The 20,778-nt window shown below is 34.4% G+C and overlaps 1 protein-coding gene across 1 annotated transcript in view; it reads left to right on the top strand.

Annotated features, from left to right (window-relative positions):
* Positions 1-3,896, top strand: part of LOC143388832 (uncharacterized) — a 60,551-nt gene extending 56,655 nt beyond the window's left edge. The window contains exon 4 of the mRNA XM_077108319.1: positions 783-3,896. Coding sequence (XP_076964434.1) covers positions 783-3,896 — 3,114 coding nt within the window. The remainder of the gene's footprint in view (positions 1-782) is intronic.
* The last annotated feature ends 16,882 nt before the right edge of the window (positions 3,897-20,778 follow it).

The raw sequence follows: 20,778 nt of genomic DNA, 5'->3' as shown, positions 1-20,778 counted from the left end.
GAGAGAGAGAATGAGAATCTTTAATATTCAGTTTTTTTAGTTTTCGGCGGACACAACATCTTTGCTGGTATGTGGTGCTGAGGATCAAACCCGGGCCGCACGCATGCCAGACGAGCGCACTGCCGCTTGAGCCATTTCCCCAGCCCCTCGTAAATATTTCTTAAATACACAATACTATCTTATGAAGGACAAAAGGCTGTTAATGATACTTTTCTACACTTTATTACATTACTCTTCTTAATGATGTACTTCTCTTGGATACTGTGTTCTCTACAAGAATTTGGGTAATATTCTCAAGGTAATTTTTTCTGTACATTTTTATTGAATTAATATATTTTTCGCATTTGTGGTGACTTTGGACTTACTAATCTGCTACATTCCTTATGTACTTATTTTACCTTAATTTCATGTTATGCATGCAAAATATATTTATGCCAGTCTAATAGGTATTGTTTTTTTTTTGATTTTTGTTTATTTCAGCCATGACTCCTAATCATACCCAAGAATATTCACCAGAAAATGGCCTAAAACATATATTTCATGAAGTGATAAGTGCAAAATATAGAAGTTGTGATCTTGACTATTTTCCACAAAAGAAAATATGGAAAACTACAAGTGATAGTGAACATCAGAAATCATATAGAATATCAGGCCTTGTATACCACCAGAGAATTTATACTGGAGAGAAGCTCTACAAATATAAAGAAAAGCAACCAAAGCTTTTAGTAAAAAAAAAAGGTCTTATTTACCACAGAGGAACCCACAATGGAGAGAAGCCCTACAAATGTAAAGATTGTGGCAAAACTTTTGGTCAAAAATCAATCCTTATTCACCACAGAAGAACTCACACTGGAGAGAAGTCCTACAAATGTAAAGATTGTGGCAAAGCTTTTGGTAAAAAATCACACCTTATTTACCATGGAAGAAATCACACTGAAGAGAAGTCTTACAAATGTAAAGAATGTGACAAAGGTTTTGGTAAAAAATCAGACCTTATTCGGCACAGCAGAACACACAGTGAAGAGAAGCCCTACAAATGTAAAGATTGTAACAAAGCTTTTGGTCGAAAATCAGACCTTATTTACCATGGAAGAACTCACACTGGAGAGAAGCCCTACAAATGTAAAGATTGTGGCAAAGCTTTTGGCAAAAAATCACACCTCATTTGCCACAGACGAACTCACACTGGAAAGAAGCCCTACAAATGCACAGATTGTGGCAAAGCTTTTGGAAAAAAATCATACCTTATTTACCACAGCAGAACTCACACTGGAGAGAAGCTCTACAAATGTAAAGAATGTGGCAAAGCTTTTGCTCAAAAATCAATCCTTATTCACCACAGAAGAACTCACACTGGAGAGAAGCCCTACAAATGTAAAGATTGTGGCAAAGCTTTTGGTCAAAAATCACACCTTATTTACCATAGAAGAACTCACACTGGAGAGAAGCCCTACAAATGTAAAGAATGTGACAAAGCTTTTGGTAAAAAATCAGACCTTATTCGCCACAGCAGAACACACAGTAGAGAGAAGCCCTACAAATGTAAAGAATGTGACAAAGCTTTTGGTAAAACATCAGACCTTATTCGCCACAGCAGAACACACAGTGGAGAGAAGCCCTACAAATGTAAAGAATGTGACAAAGCTTTTGGTAAAAAATCAGACCTTATTCGCCACAGCAGAACTCACACTGGAGAGAAGCCCTACAAATGTAAAGATTGTAACAAAGCTTTTGGTCGAAAATCAGACCTTATTTACCACAGCAGAACTCACACTGGAGAGAAGCCCTACAATTGTAAAGATTGTGGCAAAGCTTTTGGGAAAAAATCACACCTCATTTGCCACAGACGAACTCACACTGGAGAGAAGCCCTACAAATGTACAGATTGTGGCAAAGCTTTTGGACAAAAATCAGACCTTATTTACCACAGCAGAACTCACACTGGAGAGAAGCCCTACAAATGTAAAGAATTTGGCAAAGCTTTTTCTCAAAAATCAATCCCTATTCGCCACAGAAGAACTCACACTGGAGAGAAGCCCTACAATTGTAAAGATTGTGGCAAAGCTTTTGGTCAAAAATCACACCTTATTTACCATGGAAGAACTCACACTGGAGAGAAGCCCTACAAATGCAAAGAATGTGACAAAGCTTTTGGTCAAAAATCAGACCTTATTCGCCACAGCAGAACACACAGTGGAGAGAAGCCCTACAAATGTAAAGAATGTGACAAAGCTTTTGGTAAAAAATCAGACCTTATTCGCCACAGCAGAACTCACACTGGAGAGAAGCCCTACAAATGTAAAGATTGTAACAAAGCTTTTGGTCGAAAATCAGACCTTATTTACCACAGCAGAACTCACACTGGAGAGAAGCCCTACAATTGTAAAGATTGTGGCAAAGCTTTTGGGAAAAAATCACACCTCATTTGCCACAGACGAACTCACACTGGAGAGAAGCCCTACAAATGTACAGATTGTGGCAAAGCTTTTGGACAAAAATCAGACCTTATTTACCACAGCAGAACTCACACTGGAGAGAAGCCCTACAAATGTAAAGAATTTGGCAAAGCTTTTTCTCAAAAATCAATCCCTATTCGCCACAGAAGAACTCACACTGGAGAGAAGCCCTACAATTGTAAAGATTGTGGCAAAGCTTTTGGTCAAAAATCACACCTTATTTACCATGGAAGAACTCACACTGGAGAGAAGCCCTACAAATGTAAAGAATGTGACAAAGCTTTTGGTCAAAAATCAGACCTTATTCGCCAAAGCAGAACACACAGTGGAGAGAAGCCCTACAAATGTAAAGAATGTGACAAAGCTTTTGGTAAAAAATCAGACCTTATTCGCCACAGCAGAACTCACACTGGAGAGAAGCCCTACAAATGTAAAGATTGTAACAAAGCTTTTGGTCGAAAATCAGACCTTATTTACCACAGCAGAACTCACACTGGAGAGAAGCCCTACAAATGTAAAGATTGTGGCAAAGCTTTTGCCAAAAAATCACACCTCATTTGCCACAGACGAACTCACACTGGAGAGAAGCCCTACAAATGTACAGATTGTGGCAAAGCTTTTGGGAAAAAATCACACCTCATTTGCCACAGACGAACTCACACTGGAGAGAAGCCCTACAAATGTACAGATTGTGGCAAAGCTTTTGGACAAAAATCAGACCTTATTTACCACAGCAGAACTCACACTGGAGAGAAGCCCTACAAATGTAAAGAATTTGGCAAAGCTTTTTCTCAAAAATCAATCCCTATTCGCCACAGAAGAACTCACACTGGAGAGAAGCCCTACAATTGTAAAGATTGTGGCAAAGCTTTTGGTCAAAAATCACACCTTATTTACCATGGAAGAACTCACACTGGAGAGAAGCCCTACAAATGCAAAGAATGTGACAAAGCTTTTGGTCAAAAATCAGACCTTATTCGCCACAGCAGAACACACAGTGGAGAGAAGCCCTACAAATGTAAAGAATGTGACAAAGCTTTTGGTAAAAAATCAGACCTTATTCGCCACAGCAGAACTCACACTGGAGAGAAGCCCTACAAATGTAAAGATTGTAACAAAGCTTTTGGTCGAAAATCAGACCTTATTTACCACAGCAGAACTCACACTGGAGAGAAGCCCTACAATTGTAAAGATTGTGGCAAAGCTTTTGGGAAAAAATCACACCTCATTTGCCACAGACGAACTCACACTGGAGAGAAGCCCTACAAATGTTCAGAATGTGGCAAAGCTTTTGGTGACAAATCAAACCTTACTCGCCACAGCAGAAACGACTGTGGAGAGAAGTCCTACCATTGTAAAGAATGTGGCAAAGCTTTTGGTCAAAAAGTAGACCTTATTCATCACAGCAGAACTCACTGGAGAGAAGCCCTACATATGTAAAGAATGTGGCAAAGCTTTACTCAAAAAACAAGCTTTATTTGCCACAGAATAACTCACACTAGAAAGAGCCTTACAAATATAAAGAATGTGGCAAAGTATTCAGTCAAAAATCACACCTTATTTGCCACTACAGAACCCACACTGGAGAGAAGCCTCACAAATGCAAAGTAGGTGACAAAGTTTTTACTCAAATTTTACACCTTGTTTGCCACAGCAGCATTTACACTGGAGAGAAGCTTCACAAATATAAGGAATGTGGTAAAGCTTTAAGCAATAAAACACGCCTTATTCACCACAACAGCACTCACACTGGAAAATAGCCCCACAAATGTGAGTAATGTGGAAAAGTATTTAATAAAAAACAATACTTTATTCACCACAGCAGAAAACATCCTGGTGAATGTGAAATGTAAATAAAGTGATAATACTTTTAAAGAAAGACTAAACCTTGGGGCTGGTGTTGTGGTTCAGTGGTAGAGCTAGCCTCACATGTGTGAGATTCTGGGTTCGATCCTCAGCACCATAGAAATATAAATAAGTGAAATAAAGGTATTGTGTCCAACTACAACTAAAAAATAAACATTAAAAAAGAAAGACTAAACCTTATTAACAACAGAATTTATACAGAAAAGAACCCCTACAAATTGAAAAAAATGCAGCAAAGCTTTTAATAAGAAATCAATTCTTTTCACCACTAGGCTACTTATTCTGGAAAGAAGATATATGAATGTAGACAATCTAGAAATATTTTATATTATATATCATATATTACTAGACATCAGAGAAAACACACTGGAGAGAAGCTCTACAAATGAGAGCATTTTTATGATTACTCTTAGAAAGGAACAAAACTTAATCCTCACCACAATAACCATAGTGTAGAGAAAGTTTTGAAATGTGAAAATTGACAATGTGACAATTCCTCCAAAATTTATTCACCAATACTCAGCACCTGTGGATACATACTGGTTAGAGAAAATACAAATGGAAAAAGCATATTGTAGCCACATGTTTCTTTCTTAAACACTGTTTATTTTTGGATAATTCATTGTGCCCAAAAACCCTAAAATGTTAAATAATATTTCCAAAATGTATTTAAATTTTAAATTCATTGAACATCATTCATTGAAAACTCATACTAATAGTGAACATTGAACAGATTTTGTCCAAAAAGTATGCCTTATATAAAAATAAAACATTTTTAATAAATGTGAGAGTATAGTATAATTATTATCTATATATTATACCTTGATGTATATGAGGATCAGTAAAATACAGAATTCATTTAAGTTTATAAAACAAGTAGTTGTCTTTAACTTTTGCTTAAATTTATTAAGCATTATTAAGTTATTTTGTAGAAATATCTGTCATAATATCATACATGCATAGTGAAGAAACCTCATTTTTGAAAAAATATAAATGTTTTTCTAAATCAAAAATTACTATTTTCACTTTTAAATACGGAGAAAAGTATTATATGAAATCTATTTTTGATATTTAACATTGAAGTGTATATTTTAAACTTTAATTTTTTTTTGTATTTCAGTTTAAGTTTATGTATTTTTTTATACAGTGACCCACATTTCTTTGCCCTCTCTCCACTTTTTCAAATTTTGTGACTGCCTTGCTAAGTTGCTTGAAACCACACTAAGTTGCTAAGGCTGAATTTAAACTTCTGAACCTACTCAGCTTCCCAATTTGCTTGGATTGTAAGCATTGACCATCATGCCAGGTTTACAGTGCATTTTTCTACATATATCTTATGTATGCAATATGTCTTTAAAACTGAATATTTGTTTATATGTAATTACTCATATATTGCATCCTGTTAAATGACACACATCATAGTGTTCCACTTGACTAAATGTTCTATGTAACAGTAAAACATACTATTGAGTAAATAATACTCTAGCATCTGTTAATACTTTTACACATTTTAATCAAACTTAATGTGGAATACAATTTGCATAAGTCAGATCATTATTTTTTCTGTTTGTATTTATGGTGAAATTAAGAGTTATAAGAAGGATATAGATATAGGAAAATAAGCCCCAGATTTTCATATCTTGATTTATAAATTTTAAAATGTTAACATTTTTACATTTCCTAGTTATTTTAATAGACTGAATTTCCACAAACTTAAGGGTAACTCTTACTGGAGACAAGAGCTTTATCTTTCTTTTATGCATAATGGCCTTCTAGACTTCATCCTCATTGGAGAAATTTCATTTTTCTGTGAATGAGGTCAATGATCAATGTTTTCATGTACATTAGTAAATTATCCTTGTTATTCTATAGGTAGTGTTATTTCAGGGCAGGAATTAGAGAAATGGATGTGGAGTCAACGTTGAATGAGGCCTTATATTTATGACAAAATAATCAATGAGCTATGTTTTATAGTCTCAATTTCTGATGACCAGTAGTAAGAGGTAAACTGAGGAGGTTGTATTTAAAGATTAAGTTTCTTATCATAAAATGTTGCCTTTTCAGCTACAATAGGGTAAAAGCTTTTTTCATACACAATCCATACAAAAATCATATTGAATATTATTCACAATTTTATTAGCATTACATATAATTCATGAAGAAATGAGTTTACAGCAACATATGCCTAAGAATAAGATCTGGGGACATTGTACACTATCCAATATAGACATATTTATATCTATATTTATATCAATTTAATTATACATGAAACTACACTAAATGAGAAGAAAAATCAATTGGATCAACACACAACAATGTAGAAATAGAAACTTGTAAAGATTTAAGCAAGAGACCAATAGCGTATGAAGTGTGGTTTCCAAATGCTAGGGGAAAAATGGACATATGATCAGTTAAAGGTAATTGAAGAAAGATAAGTTACCCACTTTGAGCTACAACAGCATTTGAAAATAGTCACAAAGTAAGCAAAGATTATTTATTTCCATTTGTATGCTTTGTAATATTTTCCGAATTTTTTCTGCATATTTTATTGCAGTCAAATTGGAAAACAATCCAGAAAGTTCATAAAGACAAGTATTGCTCCTCTGGTTTTAAAAGTAAGAAAAGGAATAGAGATTTATCGAGCCAAAAATATTTACTAGTTAGAATTAAAAAAAAAAAAAAAAAAAAAAAAAAAACCGAGATTACCAGAGTCTAAGTATAATATATTTCAGCCATCCATGGCTGCACAGGGCATTTTTGCTTAACAAAGAATTTGTTCATGTATGTACACTTAAAGAAGATTGCTGTTTTTAATCAGTCTTTTTCATTAATATCAATGATGTACCTTTCAATAGTTTCCATTCACAAAAATACATAATTTCAGAAATCTTTTGGTTCATTCTCCATATATTCTTCCACAATATTCACCAGTACAAGATAATATAAACCTTTTGGTAGCCCCATCAAGGCATTCACTTCTATTAATTTTAAGGCCAAAAATATACTGCATAGAAAAGTATGATACATGGAACAACATAATTTTACTTAGTAAAAATATATATTTTTTTTCATGAAAAATATATCCCAACTCCTTTGTCTTGGGATTACATTTGGAAAATATGAGGTAACTATACTGTGTATTATGACCTTAGGCTATGAGCCTTAAAATTACCTTAAAATAAAAAAGAATATTCATGTTTATTTGTAAATATAGTTTTCATATTTCAAATATTCAAATTCCACAACAATCAATGATACAAAAACTTGAGAAAAACAACTGCAGTTTGCTGTCTAATCATGATATTTCAATACCTGCTATACCTGTGACTTCCACTTTTTTTTAAAAAAAATAATAAATTTTTCATACAATTTGGGTGAAGTGGAGGACAAAATCTCCTGAATTGTTTTCCTGGGAAAGCCATCATACTTGAAACAGCTGAACCCCAACTCAAAATATGTTTATTCTACATTCTAATTATATCAGTTCTTAACTCATCTAGCATAAAACAAATCCACTTTCTTCTGGTTGAATATGTTGTCCTCAATGATATGGAACCTGGGAGCTAAAAGAAGTATGACATAAATAATGAGGTCTTTTTTTGCATAAGGCAAATTTCACTTTTTGTATGTGAGTTTTCTGCCTGTGAAGATCTACATTTCTCTTCCTACAATGGTATTATGATTGATCGTGACTTGTGTGATTACAGGAGTCTTAAAATACAGCTACATGTGTTGGAGTCCTTTCACTGGTAAAAAATACTATAATTTGTACTCTAATATGAGATTCAAAATGGTGCTAGACAAACCTATTTTTTAATCTGCCTCTTTATTCATGGTTTTTTAATGGTTTTGATCTAGTCAGTCATCAAGATGTAAATTCCCTCTTTAATCATTAGCAATGAGACAATTTTTGCCATTAAAAGTAAAAACATTCTCATAGAGTCTTTGCTATATTCTAAGGCACCACTCTTGATTTGCTTTACTAAACAAAATAAATCCCACATATTTGAATCCCAAAGTAAATGGCAATACGTTAACCTAAGCACAATGAGGAATGTAAGAAATACAAGATATCACCTTTGAAATACAAAAACAAATAAGAATCAGAAATGCTAAGCCATTACCATCTAAACTATACCAGAACTTTTAAAATTTAATCTTAGATATTCTACTCACTCTCATAGTAAGATGCCTTAGACTCAAAGATATTTAATCACTCACTAAAGGTCACTCAGTGAATGCATATCAGTTCTTACTCTAAAGCTTTTACAGAATTTTTTTGATAATTAATTGCAAAGTCTCACCTGTCTTCTTTCGAAATAAGACAAAGAGGTTGTTTTAGTCTGTTTTATAATGTTATAGAAAAATATCAGAAAGAGGCTGTTGATAGCCATAGGTGAAGGAGCCCCAGCAAATTTCCAGCTGCCAGCAATTTTCCAGCTTCCAGCTGATGATTGGCTCACAGCGGCCCCAGCAAACTTCTAGCTACCAACTGATTGGCTCCTCTGTGGTGATACACATTGGGCTGTCCCCCCACACTTTTAGACCACAGAGATGCTCATTGGGGGACTTTTTTTTTCTCCACCCTCATGACCCAGCCAATCAGCCTCAAGAGCAGAAGTAGTGGGGGGGGGGGTTGAGAGGCTTGTGGGAAGCTGTTGGTGGCAATTGGGCTCTGAGGGAATTCCTGAAGAGCTCGTGTGGTGTGGCATGTGTGTTCTAAAAATAAATTTTGTTTCTGCTTGATAAGTAGCTCATGAATTGTGCCAAGCAAAACTGCAGCATTTGGTGGCTCGCACAAGGAGCGACTGAGGGTAAGTGATAAGGTAAACTGCTCAGCCCTGAGGGCAGGGCGAGAGGATGGGTAGTCATTTGAAGATTCTTCTTTCATTTTGTTTAGCTTTAGTTTTAAGTTGCCTGTCCCTGGTGATGTGTAAGATGGAAGAAAAACCCGCTCACATCTGAGGAAAAACTATTTACGTCTGAGGAACAGTAAGGGAGAAAGGACAGATGGACATTTCAGGAGGATAGAAAGGCTATTATAATGATTTTTTGTTGTTCCACTTTTATTTCATTCTCCTTCAGTTTTTCTGGTTGTTATCTTGTTGGGTTGTATTATAGTTATAATAGAAATATGGGATCAGAAATTAGTAAAAAAACAAACTGAAAGAGTGTTAAGTAAATTGTTAGAGGAAGGAGGCATCCCAGGAAAATCAAGAGCAGTCAGGGCATACGTGTTGATACAATACAAAAATGTAGCCCATGGCTTTTTAAGGAGGAGTTGTTAAATATATCACAATGAAACCATCATGGTGAAGATTTAAAAAGAATAGAAAAGAAAAGCCCAGGGACTCTGCCAGTTGGCACATTGCCATTTTGGACATTTGTATCTTGTTTGCTTAGTCCAAAGTCTTCAGTTCAGACAATGGTAGATGAAGGAGAAGACATATTGATTCAAGTAAAAGAGAAGGTCTCTCAAGCTAGTCAGACAGAGGAAAAGATCAAGTAAAAAGAAGGTCTCTTGAGCTAGTCAAAAGATTTAAGTGAAAGAGAAGGTCTCTCGAGCTAGTCGAACAGAGGGAAAAATTTAAGTAAACGAAGAGGTCTCTAGAGCTAGTCAAAAAGAAGAAGAAAGTTTAGAGCAGAAAAAGCCATCAGGGGAAAAGTTACAACAGGAGACTGCTACTAACACCTTTCTATTACTAGAGGGCATAAGTGTCCAACCAACAGCGCCACCTCCACATGCTGGGAAGCCCCCAACCCCCTTAGTTGATAGATGGGATCCTGAGACAGGACCTCAAATACTAACATGCCCTGTATTTGAGCAGGCAGGAGGGCAGCAAATTCATCATGCTTCAGATTTCAAAACAGTGAAGCAGCTAAAAGAGGCTGTAACAACCTATGGTCCTCAAGCACCCTTCACTGTAAGCATGGTCAAATCCATTAACAACTTAAACATGACGCCAGCAGATTGGCCTAGTATGTCTAAAGCTGTGCTAAATGGAGGACAATACCTGTTATGGAAAGTTGCCACTGAGGAATTTTGCAAGGAGTCGGCTAGGCAAAACGCAGCAGCTGGTTATATTCAGAGAAATCTAGATATGTTGTTAGGAAAGGGACCTTATGTGGATCAGCAGCAACAAATTGCATATGATCCTGCCATATACTCACAAATTGCTGTATATGTGGTTAGGGCATGGAAGACTTTACAATGACATGGAGGTGTACAAGGTCAATTATCTAAGGTAATACAAGGAGCTTATGAACCTTATGCTGAATTTGTAAATAGGCTTTTTCAAATAGCTACCAGAGTTTTTGGGAATACAGAATAAGCAATGCCATTAATAAAACAACTGGATTATGAACAAGCGAATTGTTGGTGCAGAGAAGTCATTAGACCATGGAAACATGAGTATTTAAACACATATTAATTATGTAGAGATATTAATGAATAAGGGCAAATCTTGGCAGCTGCAGTACAACAGGTTTTAGATGCCATGCCAAATACATGCTACAATTGTGAACAAACAGGACATTTTAAAAGGAATTGCCACATAGGAGGAGGGTTTAACAAAACTAGGTATCAAATGAGTAGAATACCCGGTATTTTCCCACAATGCTGTAAAGGGAGACATTGAGCTAATGAGTGCCGTTCTCAAACCACCATAGAGGGTACTCCGTTGTCAAAAAACGAACAAAAACCAGGTGTCTATCCATAATATCATGGAGAAAAGCATCGGGCTCCATTGCCAAAAAATGGATAGGGGGAGCCAATTCTCCAAGGCCCAGGAACACAATGTATGGGTCACTGGAGGAATCCAGCAAAACCATCAGGGTAGTTCCCAGGACACAATGTCCATTAGATCCCTCACTTGACAAACCAGAGAAAGTGCAGGATTGGACATCTGCACCTCAGCCAGAACAGTACTAACTCCAGAGATGGGAGTTAAAATAATTTCCACGGGGGTAAAAGGACCTCTTCTCAAAGGAAAAATAGGCTTATTGTTGGGACGCAGTTCTTCTACTCTAAAAGGACTTATGACAAGTCCTGGGGTAATTGATCATGGTTATAAAGGTGAAATAAAATTTATAGCCAGTTCTCCAAAGGGAATATCAGTAATTGCACCAGGAGATAGAATAGCACCATTACTAATAATACTCAGCCTACATGATACAGTTTCCAATCGTACTGTAGAAAGAGGTTCCAGGGGAATAGGCTCCACAGGTGTAGATTGGGCTATGCTTTCTTTAAATTTAGATTATCGCCCATGCTAAAACTAAATATTTAAGGACATGAGTTTAATGGGCTACTGGATACAGGTGCAGACCTTAGCATCATCTCCAAGAATGGCCAAAACACTGGCCATTACAACAAGCCACTCAAACGCTTTGAGGCCTAGGAGTGGTGACTAATCCCCATAGAAGTGGAATGGTATTAGATTGGAAGGATCCTAAAGGATGTGAAGCAAGTATAGAGCCATATGTATTGGATCATCTTCTTATAAATTTAAGGGGACGAGATGTTCTAGATCAATTAGGTTTGACATTAACAAATAATATCAATCAAAATGCAGCCACTATTAGGGCTAGACAAGGTTGTAGGAAAGAAAAACGATTAGGAGAACAAAAACAACGTATAGCAGCATGAATTCAAATAGATCAAGGAATAAATAGACATGGACTGGGTTTTCAGAATGGGTCACTGAGACAATAAAAATTACTTGAAAATCAGAAAGACCAGTATGGGTTCCTCAGTGGTCTTTGACTAAAGAAAAGATACAAGCAGCCCATGATCTGGTCAAACAACAATTTGCAGAAGGACATATACAACTTTCCATATCTCCCCATAATACTCCCATTTTTGTCATCAAAAAGAAATCTGTTAAATGGAGATTATTGCAAGATCAAAGAGCCATTAATAATGAGATGGTTATTATGGGACAATGAGATCGTTATTATGGGACCTGCTCAATAGGGGATTCCTCAATTGTGTGCTTTGCCAAAAACCTGATATGTTTTAATTATAGATATTAAAAATTGTTTGTTTTTTTTACCATTTGGATTCATCCTGAGGATAGTAAACATTTTGCATTTACTATCCCTGCACTGAATTATGAAGGTCCTGATCAGAGATATGAAAGGAAAGTACTCCCTCAAGGGATGGCTAACAGCCCAACTAAGTGTCAAATTTTTGTTAACAAAGTAATCCAGCCACTTAGAAATCAAAATCTTGAACTACAAATATTTAAATATATGGATGATGTATTATTAGCACACAAAGAAAAAAAAACATTGCTACAATATTATGCCACACTTACAAACTTATTAAAAAATTATAATCTAGAGATAGCAATAGAAAAAGTACAATTAAATTTTCCAATTAATTATTTAGGCGTTCTATTATCCTCAACCATGGTCCTTCCACTAAAAATTCAAATACTAGTAGATGAACTCAAATCACTTAAAGACTTTTAAAGTTATTAGGAGACATAAATTGGATAAGGCCTTATCTAGGCATACCAACAGGAGAGTTAGGATCTATATTTGATATCCTAAAACATACATCAGATCTAATTTCACCCTGCATTTTAATGCCTGAAGCAAGAAAGTCATTAAAAATTATTGAAACATATGGAAAATATGCATTTGGATAGAATTGATATAAGTTTGCCTTTATTATTTATTGTACTATCAACAAAAAATATTCCTACTGGAGTATTTTGGCAAGAAGGAACATTATTATGGATACAATTATCTTATTCTCCGAACACTATTCTTACTAGGCATCCTGAGGTTATAGGGCAATTAATACTCAAAGGAATAAAAGCAGCAAAGGGAGTGTTTGGAATTTCTCCCAATAAAATTATTACTCCATATACTATGAATCAAATTGATGAGTTAGCTAATGAGTTAAAGACTTGGGCAATTATCATGTGCAAATCTAATGTTTTATTTGATATCCACTTACCATCAAATCCTTTATTGTCTTTTTGGTCATTGCATCCTGTTGTTTTTCCAAATTGACAAGAAAAACACCTTTCACGAATGCTCCAGATATATTCACTGATGTGTCAAAACATGGTTCTGAAACAATAGTTACCCCTAATCAAATTTTTTACATTTTTAGTACCCAAACAATCAGCTCAAATGGTAGAGCTTAATGTAGCATTATGTGCTTTTGTGCTGTTTAAAGTTGTGTATTTAATTTATTTTCTGATAGTCAATATATAGTTAATGCTGTAGTATCCCTTGAAGATGCTGGTAGGATTTCCCCTTCCTTTACTGTTTTCTCTTTGCTTTCCACTATATAAAATCTAATCTGGGACAGAAAAGATCCATTGTTTATAGGACATATCAGAGCACATACAGGATTACCTAGAGCCCTTAGTTTGGGCAATGATTTAGCAGATAAAACTACACATGACAAACATATATTCTCTACACTAGAAGAAGCTCCAAATTTTCATAATAGTTTCCATGTCAATGCTAATACTTTACAAAAGCATTTTAAAATAACTAAGGAACAAGCCATATATATATATATATATATATATATATATATATATATATATATATATATAATAAAACAATGTAAAAATTGTGTGACCTTTTTACCACAAGTTAATCTTGGAGCCAATCCTAGAGGAATGATACCTAACCATATTGGCAGATGGACGTCACACACTTGCCACAATTTGGAAAATTAAAATATTTGCATGTTACAGTTGATGCTTCTCCTGGATTTTTGATGGGCTCCTTTCATGCTGGAGAAAAAACTAGAGATGTTATAGCTCATTGTTTAGAAAATTTTGCCTCTGTGGGCATTACAAAACAGTTAAAAACAAATAATGCCCCTGGTTATACTTCTACCTATTTTAAACAATTTTGCTCATCATTTGGCATTACTCATAAAACAGGAATCCCATACAATCCACATGGACAAGGTATAGTTGAAAGAGTTCATCAAACTATTAAAATGTAGTTATTAAAGCAAAAAGAGGGAGTTGGGAAGGGGTATATATTCCCCAAAGATAAAATTAAAATAATCCTTTTTACTCTAAACTTTTTAAATTTGGATTCATCAGGGCTTAGTGCTGCAGAAAGGCATATGTGTCCAAAAAATGTATGTAAGCCCAAGGTAATTTGGAAGGATATTCTAAAAGGACAATGGAAAGGTCCTGACCCATTCATTGTCTGGACTGTCTGTTTGTGTGTTTCCATAGGGAGAACAGCAGCTGATTTGGATTCCAGAGAGATGAACTAAAGTGATTTCTACAGACCAAAAAGAAGATGATTTGGCTCAAATACATAATAGCTGATATCCAGAACTCCAGTTTCTCTATTCTTACATCTGTGACAGAACCAGGATGCTTTTTTCAATATCTATTTTATTATTACCTTTTCCTACATCATGAAGTTCTATTTTGTTTTTTGAGCTAATACAGACCTAGCTTAATGTTTTGTTGATCAGTTCTATTTTTATGACTATAGAGTTTTTAAACGTTGAAATGGAGTTTTCACTGTAAAAAGTTATAAGGCCTTTACTATTATGTTATGTGTTGTATGTATTATATTATGTGTGCACACTTGTGTTTTGTGTTGTATGTTTGTATGTACGTATGTGCATATATCATATATGATGAGTTCTCAGGAAAAAAATGGATCCAAATATTTTTTTTTAATTCACGTGATTTAAATGGTTTAATTTAAATTAGGTAAAGAGCTGTTGAGGATAGTTTTAATACGTGAACAAAAGGTGGCTAACAGATCTGTTTGTTTACTTTCACCTTTCTTTTTTATTAAATTTAATAATTCTGTTCGAGATAAAGTAAATTGTTCAGAAAATTGTTTTCTTTTAGTGCCTTCTGGAATCTGACATAATTTTTTCTTTTGCCATTATTGCCAAAATTCCTATCTTCATCCCCGTGCCAGTGAAGAAAAAGACAAAACCAATCTGCAGGTTCTGCAATAGCTATCACTGAACTGCTTACAGAACTAGCCTGGACTATGTATCACTTGTACTGTGAACTCACTTGTATGCATTGTGAACTATCTGTTAGTGCAGCGACTTGTGGTAGTGTTGGGGTATTTTTGCTGATGGTGTCATCGATGGTACAATTTTTCCAAAAGGAGCCATCAATTGGCTTGGTGTATCCTCCTCCCTATTGCTTGTGATGGTTGTTCAGCTAAAATTTGGGGGCCAACAAAGGTGAGGCAAAGAACCTCACGCCCCCGCTGGTACAAAGACCTATCCACAGGTGTGGCTGTATGCTGGACCGGTAGTCAATGATGGGTAAGTTCCAATTGCAATGGTACCGACCTAAGACAGGAGGCTGACGCCTTGAGGCCAGCTCATTTGATGACGTTAAAGGACCATATGTAGTATTGGACAACTTAAGGAAGGCACAGTCCCTAAGCCACATGCTTGTTGTTTAAACAGAGAGGGGGAGATGTTGAGAGCCACAGCCGAAGGGGCTCCAGCAATCTTCCAGCTGCCAGCAAACAGCGGCCCCAACAAACTTTAGCTGCCAACTGATTGACTCCTCTGTGGTGATGCACATTGAACTGTTTCCCCGCCCTTTCATACCATGGAACTGCTCATTGGGGAACTTTTTTTGGCTCCACCCATGTGACCCAGCCAATCGGCCTCAAGAGCAGGAGTAATAGGGTGGTTGAGAGGCTTCTGGGAAGCCGGTGGTGGCAGTTGGGCTCTGAGGGAATTCCTGAAGAGCTCGTGTGGTGTGGCATGTGTGTTAAAAGTTTGTTTATGCTTGATAAGTGGCTCATTAATTGTGCCCAGCCAGACTGTGGCAACACGCCAATGTATAAAAAGAGATATAAATGCATTAAAATATTTTCTGAGAGGCTGGCATTGTGGCTCAGTGGTAGAGTGCTCACCTGTAACATGCAAAAAGCTGGGTTCAATTCTCAGCACCACATAAAAATGAATAAATAAATAAAATAAAGGTATTGTGTCCAAGTACAACTTATAAATAAATAAATAAATTGTTTGAATACATAGTTCTGAAGATTTAAGTGCACTGTACCAGAATTTTCTCAGCTCCTGTGACAGCTCCTTTATGTGTTTTACACATGAGGTGGCATTATGGTGAGGGCTCATTTGAGATGCAGAGAGAACATAATGAGCCAGGAAATCAGAGAAATTCAGAAAAAAAGACTTACTCTTTTGTAACAGCTGGCTTTAATAAGAACTATGTTGTGCCCCATGAAAGTTACATTAACCCTTTCCAAGAGCCATCTCCCCCCCAATGATCTAACCACAATTTCCTAGATCTCACTTCTTAAACATTCCACTATTTTCCAACTCTCTCCCTTTGAAACTAAGTTCCAAACACATGAACATTTGGGGGACATACTCAAATCATAATGAAAGAAATATGAGAGAGACAATGGTAAAAATGAGAACTAGAATGTCATTTCTTAGTAGTTATAAAGATTCTAGATACTACAGTAAAATGATTTAGAGTATAGAAATTATTTAAGGTTGATATTTTTTAAAGACAATAGGAAATTTAATTAAATTACTTTTTTAAGATGAATGAATTTGAATGTGACAAGACAAATGGGCTAGGTATATTAAAATAAGGAAAAAGTCTGTGCAAAAACTCAATGAATGTTTACTAAATCATGCCTACGTATAAAAAGAGAATGCTAGGCTTTCTGATTATGCTATACCAAACCAAATGTTTACTGGCTAAAATCTGGTGGCCCTCAAAACCAGAGCAAATATTCATATAAAAGATGCAATGGACATCAGTCTCAAGAGCTTCCTACTTAAAATATCTGCTTCCAAAGACTGCATGATTCATAGTAATTCTCAGAAGTATTATATTTCTTTCAATTTCAATTTTTAGCTTTCTATATAGTTACCTCACCATCTCATTGCCATATCAATATTTTCTTGAACTTCTTCATATATTAATCTATACACTATCTCAGATATGTTTGTTTCTAGATTGTCAGGGATCCCTCAGTGAATTCTGAGATGTGTGAGAGGTCGAACAAGCATAGAAATTTGCTTATGAAAAATAAGCCATATTTTAGGTGGGAAGTAAAAGAAGAAAAGATGCAAAAGTACTCATCTAAACTTGTATGTGCTGATACTACACAAGGTTATTTCAATGATGTCTGGTTTGGGGTAGGGTAGCAACTTTTCTTATACATTATGACACAAAGTTTATCAAATATGGTTGTTACAGACTTTTTAAGAACACCTAAATTTTTCTTAGTAATTTCTACATTGAAAAAGTACTGTTACCTTTAAACAAAACTATCCATTGCAATAAATCTGAAATAGTTCTTTAATATTGCAAAACAGAAATTTGATGGCATTATTCAGTGAAAGCCAATATTTTCTAATATCACCTCACACCACAATATATGTACCTTATATAGTTTAACACCTATAGGGGTTCTTAACACAATGGATAGATAATTAAAATAAAGAGTGAAATGAGACTCAGAAACAACTAATTATAGTAAAAATTATTATTATCTTATTTCACATATTAGTGCACCCTTTTGCTTTTTTTCCCAAAAGTTATGTTTTTAAACCTTTGGTATAATATTTCACTTTATTTAAATAACATTATAAATAGTAATATTTATTTATATTTACTCTCTGATGCTTCTCAAATATATTTGCATATCTCAAGACCTCAGCAGATTTCTATACACATTATTCACTAGAGAAACCATAGTTACATCTGAAATCTATATTGCTCTTTTCAAATGAGGTCTTGCAGGTTTTGAAAAATATCTGAAATAATTATAATGAACTTATTTTTAATTAGTGTATAGTAAGTGCCTGATAAATATTTGTGAAAAGAATGAAGAAATAATAAGAGCATTTATATAATCTGTACAATAGGGTATGTGGTATTTCATGATTTTAGCTACAACTTATTGAATATTAGAACAATCTTAGTATGTGAGTAAGACGTGGGTATGATGAAGCAATAATAAATAAAAATTGCATGCTGCATTGTTAGTAATTTAGTAATTTTTTTTTCAAAAACAGACACTCTGATGTGTGGTTTTTGTCAACTATTATATTATGAATGAATGAAGCTCAGAAAATGAATAATTGGAATTACATACTTGCTTAGGATGCCTATCATTCATGGTTAAAAAACCTTTAGCTATATAAAATTTAATACTGTATGTACCATTGTGATATAATGGAATTTTGACAAAATGTACATTAATAACGCTGAAGTCTTTCATTGAGTCTTATATCAGTTTATGAAATAAACTTACTATATGTGATTTCCTCAATTCTAAGTGTCTTATGCTTTAAGAAACTGTATGGACAATGCAAATTAAAGTTAATATACTAATATCAATAGCAGAAGCACTACAGAAAAGATGAAAACAAAGAATTGGGAGATTCCACCATTAAAGAAGTAATTTTCTAAACATCTTTTCAATGTACCTAACCCACTATTGATACCAAAATTAATAAGCAAACTCTTCTCATGCTGATTGTGCATGCTGCTATTATATAAAATGAAAACAAGCAAATGTGTCAGAGATGCATTTAACAACATTAGTTGAAAATACTATTGATTGATAAGTATCTCACTGTGTTTGACCCCAGCAAATACCTTCTCAGTGTGCAAGATAAATGGGTAAAAGTTAAAAAAAAATCAAGTAAAATCTATGTTAAAGAATGACAACTATTTTTTCGTAAGGAAAATGTTAATGTCTTTTTGAAACAACATGACAATAAACTGTGCCCTATCACATAAAGGAAAGCAACAATTCTGGTAAACTTCTTCATTTTATTCTTTGAATATGCCACGTATTCTTTGGCAAACTTCTACATATATTGTTCAAATTTCACAGGTGTAAATTATATCTGGTTTTCTCTAAATTGCTACTTATTTAATATAAATTTGTTGAGAAATTATTTCTGCATTTCCTGATAGTGAAATTTAGCGAGGAATGGAAGTCATTTAAAGCTCTATGAATTGGAATCCCAAAAAGGTGGGAGGAAACTGTATATAAACATGAGAAACATATTGAGTACTATGAATTTGTTCCAGATATGTATTTCCCTTAGTATTCACTTTTCACATAAACTAGTGCTTTAAATGAAGATGACTATTAAATACCATAGAAAAGGCCATCAGAGTAATCAGAAGAAGAAATTTAAAAGAGAAATAATAAAATCATAAACATCTGGTTGAAACAAGAACAGACCAACTGTTGGACCTTAGCTTTTGACTTTACTAAATTTTCTCCTATCTTTTTTTTATTATGACTAAGTGGAAGTTACTTCTATTAAAACCATGGCCAGAACAATTTATAGCAATTTGTTTTTTTAAAACATGTATAAAATTGACTTGCTAACTCAGGATAGAATCTAATGAGTAAATCTTGTTATGGTAAGAAAAAGAAAGTATAACTACACAACATAAATATTGGCCTTTCCAAGAAAAGAATATTAGGGTGAAAATCAATTTGATAAAATAGTATTGAATATTTTAGATCAAAAAAAAAAGGCAGAACTATTTAAAATAATTTTGATTATTAGATGCATGTAAAAAAAAAGTAGTAGTGTCCAGGCCTGATGTGGTGGTACATAACTGTAATCCCAAATATCATAGAGGCTGAAGCTGAAGGATAAAAACATTAAGCCCAGCCATGGTAACTAAGTGAGACAAATAAAATATCAAAGAATTTTGTATATATATGAGTGATAAAGCACCCCTAGTTCAATTCTCAGTGCCATATAAAACAGTAGTTTCCAAAATTTACACCCAAATCAGCAGCCCACACTCTATCTGCAACTATGTAAAGTTTTAAAAGAAAAATACATTTACCCTTACCTACTACTAGTTATCTGATTATATTGATCATAATCTTGAAATATATACATAGAAGACCCTTCACAATGTTTTAGGTGTTCCCATTATTTTTTCTAATTGCAATGAGAGAGGGAGAAAAACCAATTTAACTTATGGGGCCACTTCTTTTTTTTCAGGCCTAATGAATCAAATATTAAAAAGATTTAGTGTTTAATTGATCATCATTTATGATATGTGTTCTGTGATTTCTTAATCTACATTGGACACATCATTATTTCTGTGTTACAGCATCTGCACAGGCCACCACACCCCACTCTATTTTTTAATAGTTACAAGTCCCTGTGTTCATGCTTCCTCAGTTAGTTATTCTCTTTTAAAAATAATTATGTGTTGCATTCTTTGTCAACAGAAAATTTATTAAGGTTAAAGACCCATAAGCATTATGACAAATTTGACTTTAAGATACTTTTCATCACAAAACACACACCAGAAGTAAGAATAATTTCTTTCTCTAATGTATTAGCCTTTCTGACATCCAATATCAGGACATGAATGCTGCTCATGGAGGGATGTTCTTACCATCAAAAACAATCAATACTACTTTCTTTTATGCCATTAAATTT

Source organism: Callospermophilus lateralis, unplaced genomic scaffold, assembly GCF_048772815.1.
Source record: "Callospermophilus lateralis isolate mCalLat2 unplaced genomic scaffold, mCalLat2.hap1 Scaffold_45, whole genome shotgun sequence".
Classification (NCBI taxonomy): Eukaryota; Metazoa; Chordata; class Mammalia; order Rodentia; family Sciuridae; genus Callospermophilus; species Callospermophilus lateralis.
Note: the sequence above shows the minus strand (reverse complement) of the source record. Positions and strands in the feature narration are given on the sequence as shown.